At 42.5% G+C, this 15,834-nt stretch overlaps 1 protein-coding gene across 1 annotated transcript in view; it reads right to left on the bottom strand.

The window, feature by feature from the left end:
- Positions 1-15,834, bottom strand: part of LOC126482125 (lutropin-choriogonadotropic hormone receptor-like) — a 367,911-nt gene that overhangs the window by 309,718 nt on the left and 42,359 nt on the right. Inside the window, exons 2-3 of the mRNA XM_050106101.1 lie at positions 9,425-9,504; positions 8,966-9,040 (exon numbers count right to left, since the gene is read on the bottom strand). Coding sequence (XP_049962058.1) covers positions 8,966-9,040; positions 9,425-9,504 — 155 coding nt within the window. The remainder of the gene's footprint in view (positions 1-8,965; positions 9,041-9,424; positions 9,505-15,834) is intronic.

Below are 15,834 nucleotides of genomic sequence, written 5' to 3'. Positions count from 1 at the left end.
GTGTACGATTTGGCCGACCAACGTCTCTTCATCTGTAAGCTGTAATAATATTCCTCGAATCGCCAATGTGCATGTGTGCCGCCATAAATGCTACAAAAAAAAAAAAAAAAAATAAAAATAAAAAATGTAGGTTCGCAAGGATACCAACACTAACAACGATCTGATTTCACGGGCTTCCGCTCTGCCTCTAGGCAAATACGTGCAAAAAATCATTCTGCACATTAACGGAACATGATTTACCTTTCAGCTGTAACAATATTCCTTGAAACCCCAACGTACTTGTGTACGATCGCAAATGCATTAAACGTGATGTGGGTCCGCGTACCTTTAGACGAATGCGTGAAGAGAATCATTCCCAGATTAACATAGGATTCATCTATAAATGGCACATATAACCCTTTATTTATGCTTCAGTCTCGATAAATTCTGTCTTTCATAACGTTTTCAAGATTAGAAAGCTGCTCAAGCTACAAACTCTGAAAGGACTCGAATATGATCCGCTTGTCTAGCTCGTTATGGTCCCTTGCCTATTCGAACAAAGAGGTCTCCTTTCCTGCTAAGTTACTAATATTTCGCGCGTTGCGACTACCTTGTGGTCTTTTTCAGATTATTTACGGTGACTGTCCGCTGCTGATATTTTCCTGACAACGCTTACCTTTCGTATACGAGTGTAAATTACACTGTGATAAATACGATCTACTCTATTTAGCCCCATAAAAATTCTTCCAAACATAGGTGATATGGAAAATCTATACTGTTGTCGACAGTTTCTATTTCCAAAAGACTCCATCACCACACGAAGTTTTTCAGTCACAGTACTCACGTGGATATGTATATGACTTTCACCCACCCTATCTTTTATGACCCAGAATCAAACTGAAGATCACAACCCGCTAATTTCATATTGTCCCTCATATATAATGTCACATTACTATGGGGTAGGACCAACAGAAAAACTTGCACAGGGAACCCAAACTACACAGATAATTAATGAAAACATCTTGGTTCTGTAACCTTGAATCTTTCTAAGATGACAATTGTGTCATGTGTTATTTCACAGGTGGAAGAAAAAAGTTATCTATTTTTAACAGTGGAGTAAATTCCAAACTATATGTTTGTGATAAATGGTCTAGAAGTGACGTAGTTGACGTAAACTGTGCAATGTCACAAGAGATAAGGAAACATTGATTGCAACAAAACGTAATCCCTGTGAATACATACAATTTCATTTTTTTGGTATCAAAATGCGAAATAAAATGAAGAAGTTATCCACTGAATCAGCGATGAAACATATATGGAAAACTGAATCGCCCGCATCTCGTGGTCGTGCGGTAGCGTTCTCGCTTCCCACACCCGGGTTACCGGGGTCGATTCCCGGCGGAGTCAGGGATTTTATCTGCCTCGTGATGGCTGGGTGTTGTGTGCTGTCCTTAGGTTAGTTAGGTTTAAGTAGTTCTAAGTTCTAGGGGACTGATGACCATAGATGTTAAGTCCCATAGTGCTCAGAGCCATTTTTGAAAAAATCCAGAAGAACGGGCAGTGTAACACAACATGTGTTAAGATATCATGGAAAAACTTTCATGGAACGATTGGACTACAAGGAATTTATTAGTACTCGAGTTGCGGCGATGTGTAGAAGGATCATACCTCCATTAACTTTTGCATAAACTTGATATTTTTAGCTCTGCAGTAAACAAGGTCCTCTCTGTACAGCCATGATCAAAGGTACACACATACTACTCTATAGATCAATATCACTGATCCCGAATACACAGTAGGTACTAGTTCTAAATACCCAAAAACATTTGACACTGTCGATGCGTATAATTGGTAAGAAACTATGCTTTGAGCACGGAGCTTGTGAATGGAATTTAAAGCTGTTGTCGAATGTAGTTCTCTAGCTTATATCACAGTCATTGAATCACACCATACCATAACACCACATGTCGGGTAGCGCACGTGTGCTGTCAACTTAGGCCACCATACAAACAAAGAAACTAACAGAAATTAGTAATTAATAAATATGATTAAGGATTCAGGACTTTATGATAATGAACAGCCTACCGCAATGCTCAACTTTGATATCAATTTTATTTCGAGTTCTTTTAATTCTCAGTATTGGTTCAACCTGCCAGTAAAAAATTTGGGAGAAAAGAGAGATTTTTATAATTGCTCCTGAAGTACCGAGGAACTGAAATCTGGAAAAGGGTTTTGTCTGGGAGAATTCTGAGAGGAGTTTTCAATACAATCACAGTGGCGGCAACCGCTAAAAAACTTTCTAAGTTTTAAATGATTCCTTCCCCTTCCAGGAGGAGCCGTGACAACACCGTGAGAACCACTTTTCCGATAGTTGTGACTGAGCCAGAGTGTGAAACTTCTGTAGAGCGTAGACATGCGGAAGTCAACTGTGTGGTAAGGCTGCTGACCCAGCAAGACAAGAAAATATGCGTCAACTGCACCGGTAAGCAGCCCCGAAGGCAAAAAGGCGAGCATGATCGCACTGGAGAGCCCGGGCTCCCAACAGCAGAGCCTGGTCAGAACAGAGGCGGGCAGCAAGAAATTCCAGAATGAAGTTTTCATTCCGTAGCGGAGTGTGCGCTGATATGAAACTTCTTGGCACATTGGAATTGTGTGTCGGACACAGATTCGAACTCGAGACCTTTGCTTTTGGCGGGCAAGTGCTCTACCAGCTGAACTACCGAAGCAAGACCTATGACCCGTACTCACAGCTTCACTTCCAGCAGTACGTCACCTCTTACCTTCCCTATAAGTACAGAACACTCAATAGCAGTCTTTCTCTTGAAGACGTCAGTGCAATCCCGTGAAGACCATCAGATTAAACGAAACATACGGCCTATACACGAAATTTCGAGAAATATGGAGGTAGACCGTGTAATTATCAAACAGCTGTGTAATTTAGTTACGGCCCTGCCGCACTGGGATGCCACGGCATCTCTGCTGGCAGAGACGCCCGATACAATACGTTGGGCTCAGTGGGGCCCCCCGCACCTGGCATCCACCTGACGCTGGCAGCGCTGCCGGTAGACCCGCCGCCCCAAGCCTCTGCCAGGCTGGCAGCACTGCCAATGAAACACAAGGCGGCTTATGGGAGCTCCCGCACCCGGACGCCAGCACACCTGCCACGCGCTACCTGCCGCTCACCTGTTGCAGTTTAGCATATGTGCCACCATGGATAGTTTCGATGCGGAAGCTTTTATATGTGAAATCCAGGCGAGACCAGCAATTTGGGACACATCATCCGTGGATTATTCGAACCGCGAACTGAAAGAAACGTGTTGGGAACAAGTTGTTGATATTTTCGGAGGAAAAGAATCGTCTTTGGAAGAGAAGAATGATCTCGATAAGTGCTTCAAAAACATTTTATTTTTCATTACTAAAGTTTACTGAACGTAAGTACTTTGCCACTTCAGGGGATCACGATTAACAAAATACTCTGAAAATTTTTCTCTCACTGCAAGTGCAGATCGACCGTTTCCGCCTGAATGGCCAGCACATTCATTGTTCTCAAAACCAATTACTTCAAGTGAGTCTTCATAGACGAATCCATCTCTTGCACGTACAAAATTATGCAAAGCACAACAAGCTTTAACTATATCTTGCGCAAAATCAATGCCTACATTTAGTGGACGATGGGAGATTCTCCACTTGTTGGAGAGGATACCAAAGGCACATTCCACATAACGCCTAGTCCTGGATAATCTGTAATTGAAGATCTTCTTCTCGTAACTAAGATTATTTCCACTGTACGGACGCATCAAATTTTCACTCGTGCCAAAAGCCTCATCTCCTACCAACACATAAGGAAAAACAGATGACTGTATTTCTGTCAGTGGTGAATCTTTAGGAATGTTCAGGGAATTGTTCATTAGTTTCTTGTAAAACAAACTGTCTTTGAAAGTTGCCGAATCATTACTTTTTCCATAAGCTCCGACGCCTACGAAAATAAAGTTATAGTTAGCATCGCACACAGCGAGCAAAACAATGGAAAAGTAATTTTTGTAGTTGTAGTACAAGGAACCTGAGTGAGCGGGCTTAATCACTCGTACATGTTTGCCATCAATTTCTCTAATGCAGTGAGTAAAGTTGGCATTCTTTTCGAAGGTATTTGCTATTTTTAACCATTCTTCTGTTGTCGGCATAGCTTTACTTCCATACAGTTTCTGCCATAACAGGATACATACTTCTCGAACAAATTCTGTGATTGTTGTGCGCCCGAGACGGTATCCATAATGCAGTTCCATGAAAGAACAGCCAGTCGCCAGATACCTGTAATAAATTAGGCAACAATGAGTACGACAAGCGATTCGTATGAACTAGTTTTCTTTTTATATAAGGCAAAATGCCACAGGGAAGTAAACGACTTTTCTGTGAAATATTAAAAGCTGTGTTATAATGAACGCAAAAACCAACAATACAAAGCCTCTAGCAAAAGTTAATTTTTCTGTATTCATCACTTTTCGATGTTTACTCGCGTCTACATTATCAAGTTTGCATGTGTACATCAAAATTGAATAGGTATTCATCTTAACGGAGTCCCCCCTGTGGCGTCCCTGCTGGCAGCAGCACCGGCAAACCGTGTGCTGCCAGCAGAGACGCCAGCAAGATGCCGTGGCATCCCAGTGCGGCAGGGCCCTTAAGTCTGCTCTCTCTTGATTACTGGATACGACTCATCGACACTCCAAAACCGTCTGAATTGAGTGTCACCGTTGCAAGATAGTGCGAACGATAGATTTTATATGCAAATTTGTACCGAAATGGAGGCTGTAAAGTGCCCACTGAGCTTGTGGCCTGTAAGGTTTTTGCAGGAGTTCCGCGAAGAACTGGGAACTGAGAGGACACTGAGAGGTTACACTTGGATCTTGGAATCGAGGCCATTTGGACACTGCAATCTTCAGTCGGGGTTCACACCCAGTATCTGGCACGAGACGTGCGTGGCAAGACATCGCATGCAGTCCACGCTCCAGCGGAGAGAAAACATGGTGAGATCTTGCGGCCAAGACGAAGGGGAGATGAGAGTGGTTTGGAGAACGTAGGTGCGTTTGTATAACTTAATGCGATCTCATTTCAGAATTTCACTAAAATACTGCTGGATCATTAATGATTCAGGCACTTTGGGATTTTGCATGTCATATCCTTCAACTAGATCGAAGCGGTCGTATTGTCCTCAGCGGAAACGCGTACATGTTCTTTTTCTTTCAATTACGAATTATTAAATTCAATTAAATTCATCCCTTTCTTTACCCAAACCTTGCGTGCTCTGTTGTACTACTGTCGCTTCTGAGTCCGTTTAAAGATTTTATGTTTTAATTTTCCTGTTCATATGATTGTTTGGAATTAATACGGTGCTATAATCAAACCACGTTTGCTCTTGCACGCACTTGCGATTATAATAAATTTAAGTCAATTTGGAGCACTCTTTAGTTATAGTAGCGAGATGAATCCCACACCCCAATATTACTACACTACTGGCCATTAAAATTGCTACACCACGAAGATGACGTGCTACAGACGAGAAATTTAGGCGACAGGAAGAAGATGCTGTGATATGTAAATGATTAGCTTTGCAGAGCATTCACACAAGCTTGGCGCCGGTGGCGACCCCTACAACGTGCTGAGATGAGGAAAGTTTCAAACCGATTTCTCATACACAAACAGCAGTTGACCGGCGTTGCCTGGTGAAACGTTGTGTTGTTGCAGAAATACGTACCATCACGTTTCCGACTTTGATGAAGGTCGGATTGTAGTCTATCCCGATTGCGGTTTATCGTATCGCGACATTGCTGCTCGTGTTGCTCGAGATCCAATGACTGTTAACAGAATATGGAATCGGTGGGTTCAGGAGAGTAATACGGAACGCCGTGCTGGATCCCAACGGCCTCGTATCACTAGCAGTCGAGATGACAGGCATCTTATCCGCGTGGCTGTAAACGCTGGTGCAGCAACGTCTCGGTCCTTGAGTCAACAGATGGGGACGTTTGCAAGACAACAACCATCTGCACGAACAGTTCGACGACGTTTGCAGCAACATGGACTATCAGCTCGGAGACCATGGCTGCGGTTACCCTTGACGCTGCATCACAGACAGGAGCGCCTGCGATGGTGTACTCAACGACGAACCTGGGTGCACGAATGGCACGTCATTTTTTCTGATGAATCCAGTCGTCGACTCACCTCGGAAGATGTTCTCCGCAGTTGAGAACGAAACGTCAGGGAGAAGAAGTTCTACAGATCGACCACGGCAACTTAGCCCGGAAGAGTTTACTGATAAAGACGCCGGCCGTGAAAGCCTACATGGAATGAATCCAGATTCTGTTTACAGCATCATGATGGTCGCACCCGTGTTTGGCGACATCGCGGTGAACGCACATTGGAAGCGTGTATTCGTCATCGCCATACTGGCGTATCACCAGGCGTGATGGCATGGGGTGCCATTGGTTACATCTCTTGTTCGCATTGACGCCACTTTGAATAGTGGACGTTACATTTCAGATGTGTTACGACCCGTGGCTCTACCCTTCATTCGATCATTGCGAAACCCTAAATTTCAGCCGGATAATGCATGACCGCATATTGCAGGTCCTGTATGGGCCTTTCTGGATACAGAAAATGGTCGACTGCTGCCCTGGCCAGCACATTCTCCAGATCGCTTACCAATTGAAAACGTCTGGTCAATGGTGGCCGAGCAACTGGCTCGTCACAATACGCCAGTAACTACTCTTGATGAACTGTGGTATCGTGTTGAAGCTGTATGGGCAGCTGTACCTGTACACGCCATCTAAGCTCTGTTTGACTCAATGCCCAGGCGTATGAAGGCCGTTATTACGGCCAAAGGTGGTTGTTCTGAGTACTGATATCTCAGGATCTATGCACCCAAATTGCGTGAAAATGTAATCGCAGGTCAGTTGTAGTATAATATATTTGTCCAATGAATACCCGTTTGTCATCTGCATTTCTTCTTGGTGTAGCAATTCTAATGGCCAGTAGTGTATTAATAATTTTGTGGAACACATCCTGGACTAATTTGTTAGCGGCGATAGTTATCTAACTTTTCCATTGAGCTGAAGCCATTCATTTCTCGTCCGAATCTGTGCGGAGCCAACAGAACGTCGACAGGTTTCAGTCGGTGTAATTCAAAGTGGCAGCCACTAACAGGCCACGAGCGCCGTTAGCATTTTACAACTTTCATTTCGGTACCAATTACAAAATTACTATTGCATATAAAATCTATCGTTCGTGCACCACCTTCGCATGGTGACGTTCAGTCCAGATGATTTTGGAGTGAAGATGAGTAACCTCTATTGATCAGGAGGGAGCTACTTTAACTGGTGTACTCGTTACTTCATTGACACAGCTTTTTGATAATGTCCAGTTCACTGTCTTCTTCCAACATTTCTAGAAAATACATGTATTGGTCAGTTGTTTCGTTTAATCTGACGCTCTGCATTGCACTGCTTTGACTTATTCAAAAGAAAGATTGCTGTTGCGTGTACTGTACTCATTTGCAGGTCGGGTAATGAAGCCACATTATGTCCTCAGGTAAAGGTACTAATTTAAGAGTTTACGCAAATATGGTTAAATTAATGTTCCGTGACAATCTTCCAGACAACTAATGAGACTAATAACAGTGCAATTAGTTAGCGTCCCTTTTACCTGCTCCATCTAAACATCACGCACGTCTCCAGTGTGACTGGTGCACTTAATTCTAACACGTTAACAGAAATACGACGTATCCACTGTTACTCAAATTTCGCACTTTGTGAGTAATTTCAGGAAAATATTCATTTACTTCCATAGTCCATCTCGTGTTTTTAAACCCAATATACGTATACTGAATCTGTTCTCCAGAATAGGCAACACCTTCTTTAGTAAATATAACAGTATAATGACCTTTCGACCTAAGCGCAATAGATATCTCGCGTCAGTTTCCAATGAAAACCTCAAAATAAGAACTGGACAGTCTTTGTAACGTTCTACCAGATATTTTGAAAATCATTCTTATATACGAAAATTACGAATCAAAAGTCAACAATATACAACTCTACAAAGACATCCAAAAATCTTAGTCTGAATGAAGAAGAAATGCTTTAGTTCCATTCGATACTCAATAATATTGGGAATATTTTCAGCAAGTCATATTACATAGACGAAGAACTCTTTATTTTTTGAAGCAGAAGATGAGTAGAACCCTAAGACCAAGAGGTGATAAATTAATGAAACTTGCTGCTTCATAAAATATGACGCTTTCATTGAAGTAATACACTGTTTGGCACGTGTGTGGTTCATTTAACTCTTGTTATCTTCTATGAAGGGTGGTATAGACACAGAAATTAGTAACAGAGGGAGAAATTTGATTGATCTGAATTGCTCATTCCACATACGCGTACACCATAATTACTCACTGGGGCCGAACCGCACAATAACCCTGGGTTCGGTGTGGGGCGGCGGTGGGGTGCGTGGACTGCTGTGGCCTGTTGTGGGGTTATGAACCACAGAGCGCTACGGCGGGCCGAAGCCTATCCGTCGTTTCTAGGTCGAAAACATACAATAGAATACAACTATAAAAACAGTACTTCTAAGAATTTTAGTTCTTCGAACATCACCACGTAGAACACTCAGTTAAACGGTCATGAAATATATTTCGGTTTAAGTTGTCATAGTCATTTAATTATAAAGTAAAATCCGTTAGAACCTTGGTAGCTGAACTTTTTCTTAGTCCTCACGGAACTCTTTGTCATTGTACAAAACGTCTGCACATGTGTACTGAACATCAATCGATTTGGCATATATGTTAAGTGTTATCTACAATTATGATTGTCTAAAAAAACAAAGTGTCGTTCCACTGACAGGCAGACAGAAAAAGATAATAACACTCATGGTCCTGTTTTCGCTATGCTAAAAAGAAAGTATCATAAGAGCGTCCAAGATTTGAAACGCTGTTACTCACATTGTTCGCAGATTTAGGAGACCTTCGAAAACTCCCTCCTCGATGGTTCGCAAGTGTCTCACGTTAGAAAGCGTTCTGCAACAGAAAAATGAAAAGCTAAAATTAGAAATTCCACTTCTCTCATTTTAAATTACAACATATAATATTTATCACGATTCTTCTGTATGACTGTTGTTGGCTGGCTCTGAGCACTATGGGACTTAACATCTATGGTCATCAGTCCCCTAGAACTTAGAACTACTTAAACCTAACTAACCTAAGGACATCACACAACACCCAGCCATCACGAGGCAGAGAAAGTCCCTGACCCCCGCCGGGAATCGAACCCGGGAACCCGGGCGTGGGAAGCGAGAACGCTACCGCACGACCACGAGCTGCGGGCGGCTGTTGTTCTCGTCTTTCTTATCTCTCTCCTCAATATTTCAGCCTTCTAATCCTCGAACTAATTTCATAATTAACTTACTGTTTTCAGAAAATGCACCCCAGTCCATGAAATCAGGTGGTGGAGCGATGGGCCAGTGGCCAATAAACCGTGTCACCTGCAAAACGACAGGGCGTTCTGAAACATTTTTCTTATTTTTTAACCAACCAGATATGTCTCTAGCAGTATACAACAATGAGCTGAAGTGTCAGATTATTGATACATTAACAACACAATGTATACAGATGGATTAGGGTATTTATATTGAGACTGAGGCTGTCAGTTTTAATCGGATAAATCATATGTGATTCAAACTTCGAAGAAATGTACTATACTACACTGAAGAGCCAAAGAAACTGGTACACCTGCATAATATCGTGTAGGGCCCCCGCGAGCACTCAAAAGTGTCTCAACACGACGTGGCACGGGCTCGGATAATGTCTGAAGTAGTGCTGGGGAGAACTGACACTTTGAATCCTGCAGTGATGTCCATAAATCCTTAAGAGTGCGAGGGAGTGGAGTGGAGATCTCTTCTGAACAGCACGCGTCAAGGCATTCCAGTTATGCTCAATCATGTTCATTTCTGGGGAGTTTGTTGGTCGATGGAAATGTTTAAACTCAGAAGAGTGTTCCTGGAGCCACCCTGTAGCAATTCTGCACGTATGAGGTGTCACATTGTCCTGCTGTAATTGCCCAAGTGCTTCTGAATGCACGATGGACATGAATGGAAGCAGTTGATCAGACAGGATGCTTATGTAAGTGTCGTCTCTTAAGAGTCGTATCTAGACTATCAGGGGCCCCATATCACTACAACTGCACACGCCCTACATCATTACAGAGCCTTCACCAGCTTGAACAGTCTCTTGTTGACATGCAGGGTCCATGGATTCACGAGGTTGCCTCCATACACGTACAAGTCCATCAACTCGATACAATTTGAAACGAGATTCGTTCTACCAGGCAACATGTTTCCAGTCATAAGCAGTCCAATGTTGGTGTTGACGGGCCCAGGCAAGGCGTAAACCTTGTACCGTGCAGTGATCGAGGCTACAAGAGTGGGCCTTCGACTCCGAAAGCCCATGTCGATGATGTTTCGTTGAATGGTTTGCACGCTAACACTTGTTGATAGCCCAGCATTGAAATCTGCAGCAATTTCCGGAAGGGTTACACTTCTGTCACGTTGAAAGATTCTCTTCAGTCGTCGGTGGCTCCGTTTTTGCAGGACCTTTTTCCGGCCGCAGCGATGTCGGACATTTGATGTTTTACTGGGTTCCTGATATTCGCAGCACACTCGTGAAATGCTCGTGCCGGAAAATCCCCGTTTCATCACTACCGCGGAGATGCTGTGTCCCCTACTCGTGCGCCGCTTATAACACCACGTTGAAACTCACTTAAATCTTGATAACCTGCCATTGTAGCAACAGTAACTGATCTAACAACTGCGCCAGACATTTGTTGTCTTTCAAAGGTGTTGATGACCGCAGCGCCATATTCTGCCTGTTTACGTATCTCTGTATTTGAGTATTCATGCCTACACGAGTTTCTTTGGTGCTTCAGTGTACAACACATTATCACTGTGGATATACACCTAAATAGATACTCCGCGAGATACCGAACGGTCCGTGGTGGAGGGTACCCAGTACAACTACTAACCGTTTCTTTTCCTATTACACTCGCAGACAGAGCGATGAAAAAACTAGTGACTACATGCCTCCCTTCGATCCCCAGTTTTTAGTATCTTGTCATCATTAAGCAAAATGTATGCTGGTGACAGTAGAATGGTTCTACAGACAGATTCAAATGTCGGTTCTCTAAATTTGCTCAGTGGTGTTCCTCAGAATACGTTTAATTTCTCTCCAGGGATTCCCATTTGAGTTGCCGAAGCATCTCCTCAACGCTTGCATGTTTTTAAAATCTATCGATAACAAATCTAGCAGCCCGCCTCTGAATTTCTTCGATGTCTTCTTTTAATCTGACTGAGTAAGGATTTTAAACTCTAGAACAGTAGTCAGCAATGGGTCACACTAGTGTTGTATATGCGGTTTCCCTTGCAAATGAACCACACTTTCCCAAAATTCTCACCTGGCGAGGTGGTGCGATGTTTAGCACACGGGCCATTCGGGAGGACGACTGCTCAAACCTGCATCTGTCCATCATGATTTCGGTTTTCCGTGATATCCCTAATACACTTTAGGCAAGTGCCGGGATGGTTCCTTTGACAAAAGGCACGGGCGATTCCCTTCCCCATCCTTCCCTAAACCAAAATTGTGCTCCGTCTCTAATGACGTCGTTGTCGGCGGGAGGTTAAACACTAATTTCTTCTTCCTCCTCCTCCCCCTCCTCTTCCTCCCCCTCCTCCCAAAATTGTCCCAATACATCGAAGCTGACCATTCGTCTTCCAAACCACAATCCTCACATGCCTGTCCCATTTCACATCCCTCTGCAGAGTTACCCCCAGACGACATGTCTATGACAAGCAGGACACTACAAATGTTGTATCCGAAAATTACGGGTTTGTTACTTCACTGCATTAAGTTACATTTATCTACGTTTAGAGCTAGCAGCCTTGCATTACGAAAACCAGAAATTTTGTTCCACTAACTGCAACATGGTTGCTACAGGCAATGTAATACGTATATTAATTGTTGACCGTAAATTCACCATAAAAAGGATCGGTGCTCCTCAATTCATATATTTCCTTTTAATAATTTTATATGGGTAACTTTATTCGTCTTATAATGTATCACAATTTAGTTTCTGTGATAGTTATGAATTTTAAAAGTTTGCTACATGTAGTTTACATAACGTGTTTTTATCAGATTATGTTTTTTGAGTAAATGATGACTACATCTAAGCCAACAGTAGCGACATCTAGGGATGATATAGGCAAACAGATTTATGGTAGATACTGTACTTCACTAGTCAGTTGCAATAATGACTGTGTGGACGAAGCGGCCTATTCTACACCTTATTTTAGATCGGTATGACGATGCTATGCTGATTGTATTTATATGTTTTGACGTTGCCATTATGGCATTATCACTTTAGGACATGGTGTAAAAAAGGTACGTTTTAAGGTATTTTTTGTACATCTTCCCGGTTGTATGATAGTATATTGTGATAGGTGTTGCTGTATTATGTTGAAAGACATACTGCTCACTAGGTGTATATATTTGAATATTATAGATCTGAGGATGGTAATTACGGGCTGTAACCGGTCATCGTCTAAAGAATTCATATTGTGATGAAAGACTGGAATAAAAAACATTTGACAGAAATTTTGTATAAGTGATCTTGTATCCTCCTACAGTCACTCAACTTCGATACCTGCCGTACATCACTGCATCAACAGCAAGCAACGGCAGTTTGATGCCCACCCTGTCCGCTACATCATTTATGTATACATAAAATAACTGTCCTATTACACTTCTCGGGGGCAGTCCTAACGATACACTTGTATTTGATGACCATTCTCCGTCTAGGACAACATAATGGGCTGTATTATTTAAGAAGTCTTCAAGCCACTTACATATCTGTGAACCTATACCTTACGCATGTACCTTCATTAACAATAGGCAATGGGGAACTGTGTCAAATGGTTTCCGGAAATCTAGAAATGCGGAATCTGCCTGTTGCTCTTCATCCATAGTTCGCAGTATATCAAGTGAGGAAAGGACAAGCTAAGTTTCGCACGAGCGATGCTTTCTAACACAATGCTGATTGTGGACATAAGCTTCCCGGTCTCAAGACAATTTATGATATTCGAACTGAGAATATGTTCAAGCACTCTGCAGCAAACCGATATGACGGATCTTGGTCTTTAATTTTGCGGGTTCGTCCATTCTTCAGTTTTTATATGAAGGGCTTATTTCAATAGTGGTACAAGCCCATTTTTGTTCACATTGAGATACAGAGTCCTAAAGTTAAATGAGTGCTGAAAATTCTGCAGTTGAGATACCAGAAATTTTCAAGCATATGGCTTCTTGCTAGAGATGAACTTTTCTTTCTGTTTGTTTGGCTCATTGATTTCAGAAGCATTATAGACAGAAAAGTGGAGGTAATGGACTTGTACCGCTATTGAAGTAAGCCCTTCATATACAGGAGTCACCAGTGCTTTCTGTGACAAATAAGAATCCTTCCTATGACAAATAGGAATAAACAAATTTTTGCTTGATAGTAAGGAAAATTTCCTGAAAACCACAGCTGGGAAGGACAGAATGGAAGAAATAAAAAGATTATTCCATTCACGAAACAAGATTACCTAATATGCTCGAAGGAGAAGGGACCTTCCAAGAAACATCTGAAACAGGGTTTCCTTCCTAATACATATTTACTGACACAAATCAGATTTTAAGAGATGCCGCGCTTCCTTTGAGATAAGATAACTTGAAGTAAAGTTTGTACGTGGTTCGCTCACGACAGATTTGAACTGGAATTTGTTTAATTCGTGAATCAAATATGACACTTGGAAATAATTCTAATCCGGGCTGTATTGATGTACTGTGTGTTAGGATCAAGACGCAGTAGTTAGGAAACAGAAATCAGTTTCGGGCTGAGCAGGGTGCGAATCCCAGACTTCCATTCGGATTTAGGTTTTCTGTGGAAGCGAAATGTAGTATGAGAAGGGCTATGCGAGAGGCGTTCAACGAATTCGAAAGTAACGTACTATGTACTGACTTGGCAGATAATCCTAACAAAATTTGGTCTTATGTCAAACCGGTAGGTGGATCAACACAAAATGTCCAGACACTCTGGGACCAAACTGAAACAGACGATGACAGACTAAAGGCAGAAATACAAATGTCTTTTCCCAAAGCTGTTTCACAGAGGTAGTTCCTTCTCTAGATTGTCGCACATATGACAAAATGGTAGATATCGAAATAAATGACAGAGGGACAGAAAAACAACTAAAATCGCTCAAAAGATGAAAGGCCGCTGGACCTGATGGGATACCAGTTCGATTTTACACAGAGTATGCGAAGGAACTTGCCCCCCTTCTTGCAGTGGAGTACCGTTGGTCTTTAGAAGAGCGTTGCGTTCCAAAAGATTGGCAAATGGCACAAGTCATCGCCGTTTTCAAGAACGGACGTCGAACAGATGTGCAGAATTATGGACCTATATCTCAAACGTCGATCAGTTGTAGAATTTTGGAACACGTATTATGTTCGAGTATAATGACTTTTCTGGAGACTAGAAATCTACTCTGTAGGAAGCAGCATGGGTTTCGAAAAAGACGATCGTGCGAAACCCAGCTCGCGCTATTCGTCCACGAGACTCAGAGGGCCATAGATAAGGGTACCCAGGTAGATGCCATGTTTCTTGACTTCCGCAAGGCGTTTGATACCGCTCCTCACAGTCGTTTTATGAACAAAGTAAGAGCATATGGACTATCAGACCAATTGTGTTCAAAAATGGTTCAAATGGCTCTGAGCACTGTGGGACTTAACATCTAAGGTCATCAGTCCCCTAGACTTAGAACTACTTAAACCTAACTAACCTAAGGACATCACACACATCCATGCCCGAGGCAGGATTCGAACCTGCGACCGTAGCGGTCGCGCGGTTCCAGACTGAAGCGCCTAGAACCACTCGGCCACCAGCGGCCGGCACCAATTGTGTGATTGGATTGAAAAGTTCCTATACAACAGAACGTAGCATGTCATTCTCAATGGAGAGAAGTCTTCCGAAGTAAGAGTGATTCCAGGTGTGCCGCAGGGAAGTGTCGTAGGACCGTTGCTATTCACAATATACATAAATGACCTTGTGGATGACATCGCAAGTTCACTGAGGCTTTTTGCGGATGATGCTGTGGTACATCGAGAGGTTGTAACAATGGAAAATTCTACTGAAACGCAGGAGGATCTGCAGCGAATTGACACATGGTGCAGGGAATGGCAATTGAATCCCAATGTAGACAAGTGTAATGTGCTGCGAATACATAGAAAGAAAGATCCTTTATCATTTAGCTACAATATAGCAGGTCAACAACTGGAAGCAGTTAATTCCATAAATTATCTGGGAGTAGGCATTAGAAGTGATTTAAAATGGAATGACCATATACCATATAAAATTAATAATATGTAAAGCAGATGCCAGACTGAGTTCAATGGAAGAATACAAAGGAAAACAAAGGAAGTAGGTTACAGTACCCTTGTTCGCCCACTGCTTGAATATTGCTCACTGGTGTAGGATCCGTACCAGATAGGGTTTATAGAAGAGATAGAGAAGATCCAACGGAGAGCAGCGCGCTTCGTTACAAGATCATTTAGTAATCGCGAAAGCGTTACGGAGATGATAGAAAAACTCCAGTGGAAGACTCTGCAAGAGAAAAGCTCAGTAGCTCGGTACGGGCTTTTGTTGAAGTTTCGACAACATACCTTCACCGAGGAGTCAAGCAGTATATTGCTCCCTCCTACGTATATCTCGCGAAGAGACCATGAGGATAAAA

The sequence above is a fragment of the Schistocerca serialis genome, chromosome 5, assembly GCF_023864345.2.
Source record: "Schistocerca serialis cubense isolate TAMUIC-IGC-003099 chromosome 5, iqSchSeri2.2, whole genome shotgun sequence".
NCBI classification, from domain to species: domain Eukaryota; kingdom Metazoa; phylum Arthropoda; class Insecta; order Orthoptera; family Acrididae; genus Schistocerca; species Schistocerca serialis.
Note: the sequence above shows the minus strand (reverse complement) of the source record. Positions and strands in the feature narration are given on the sequence as shown.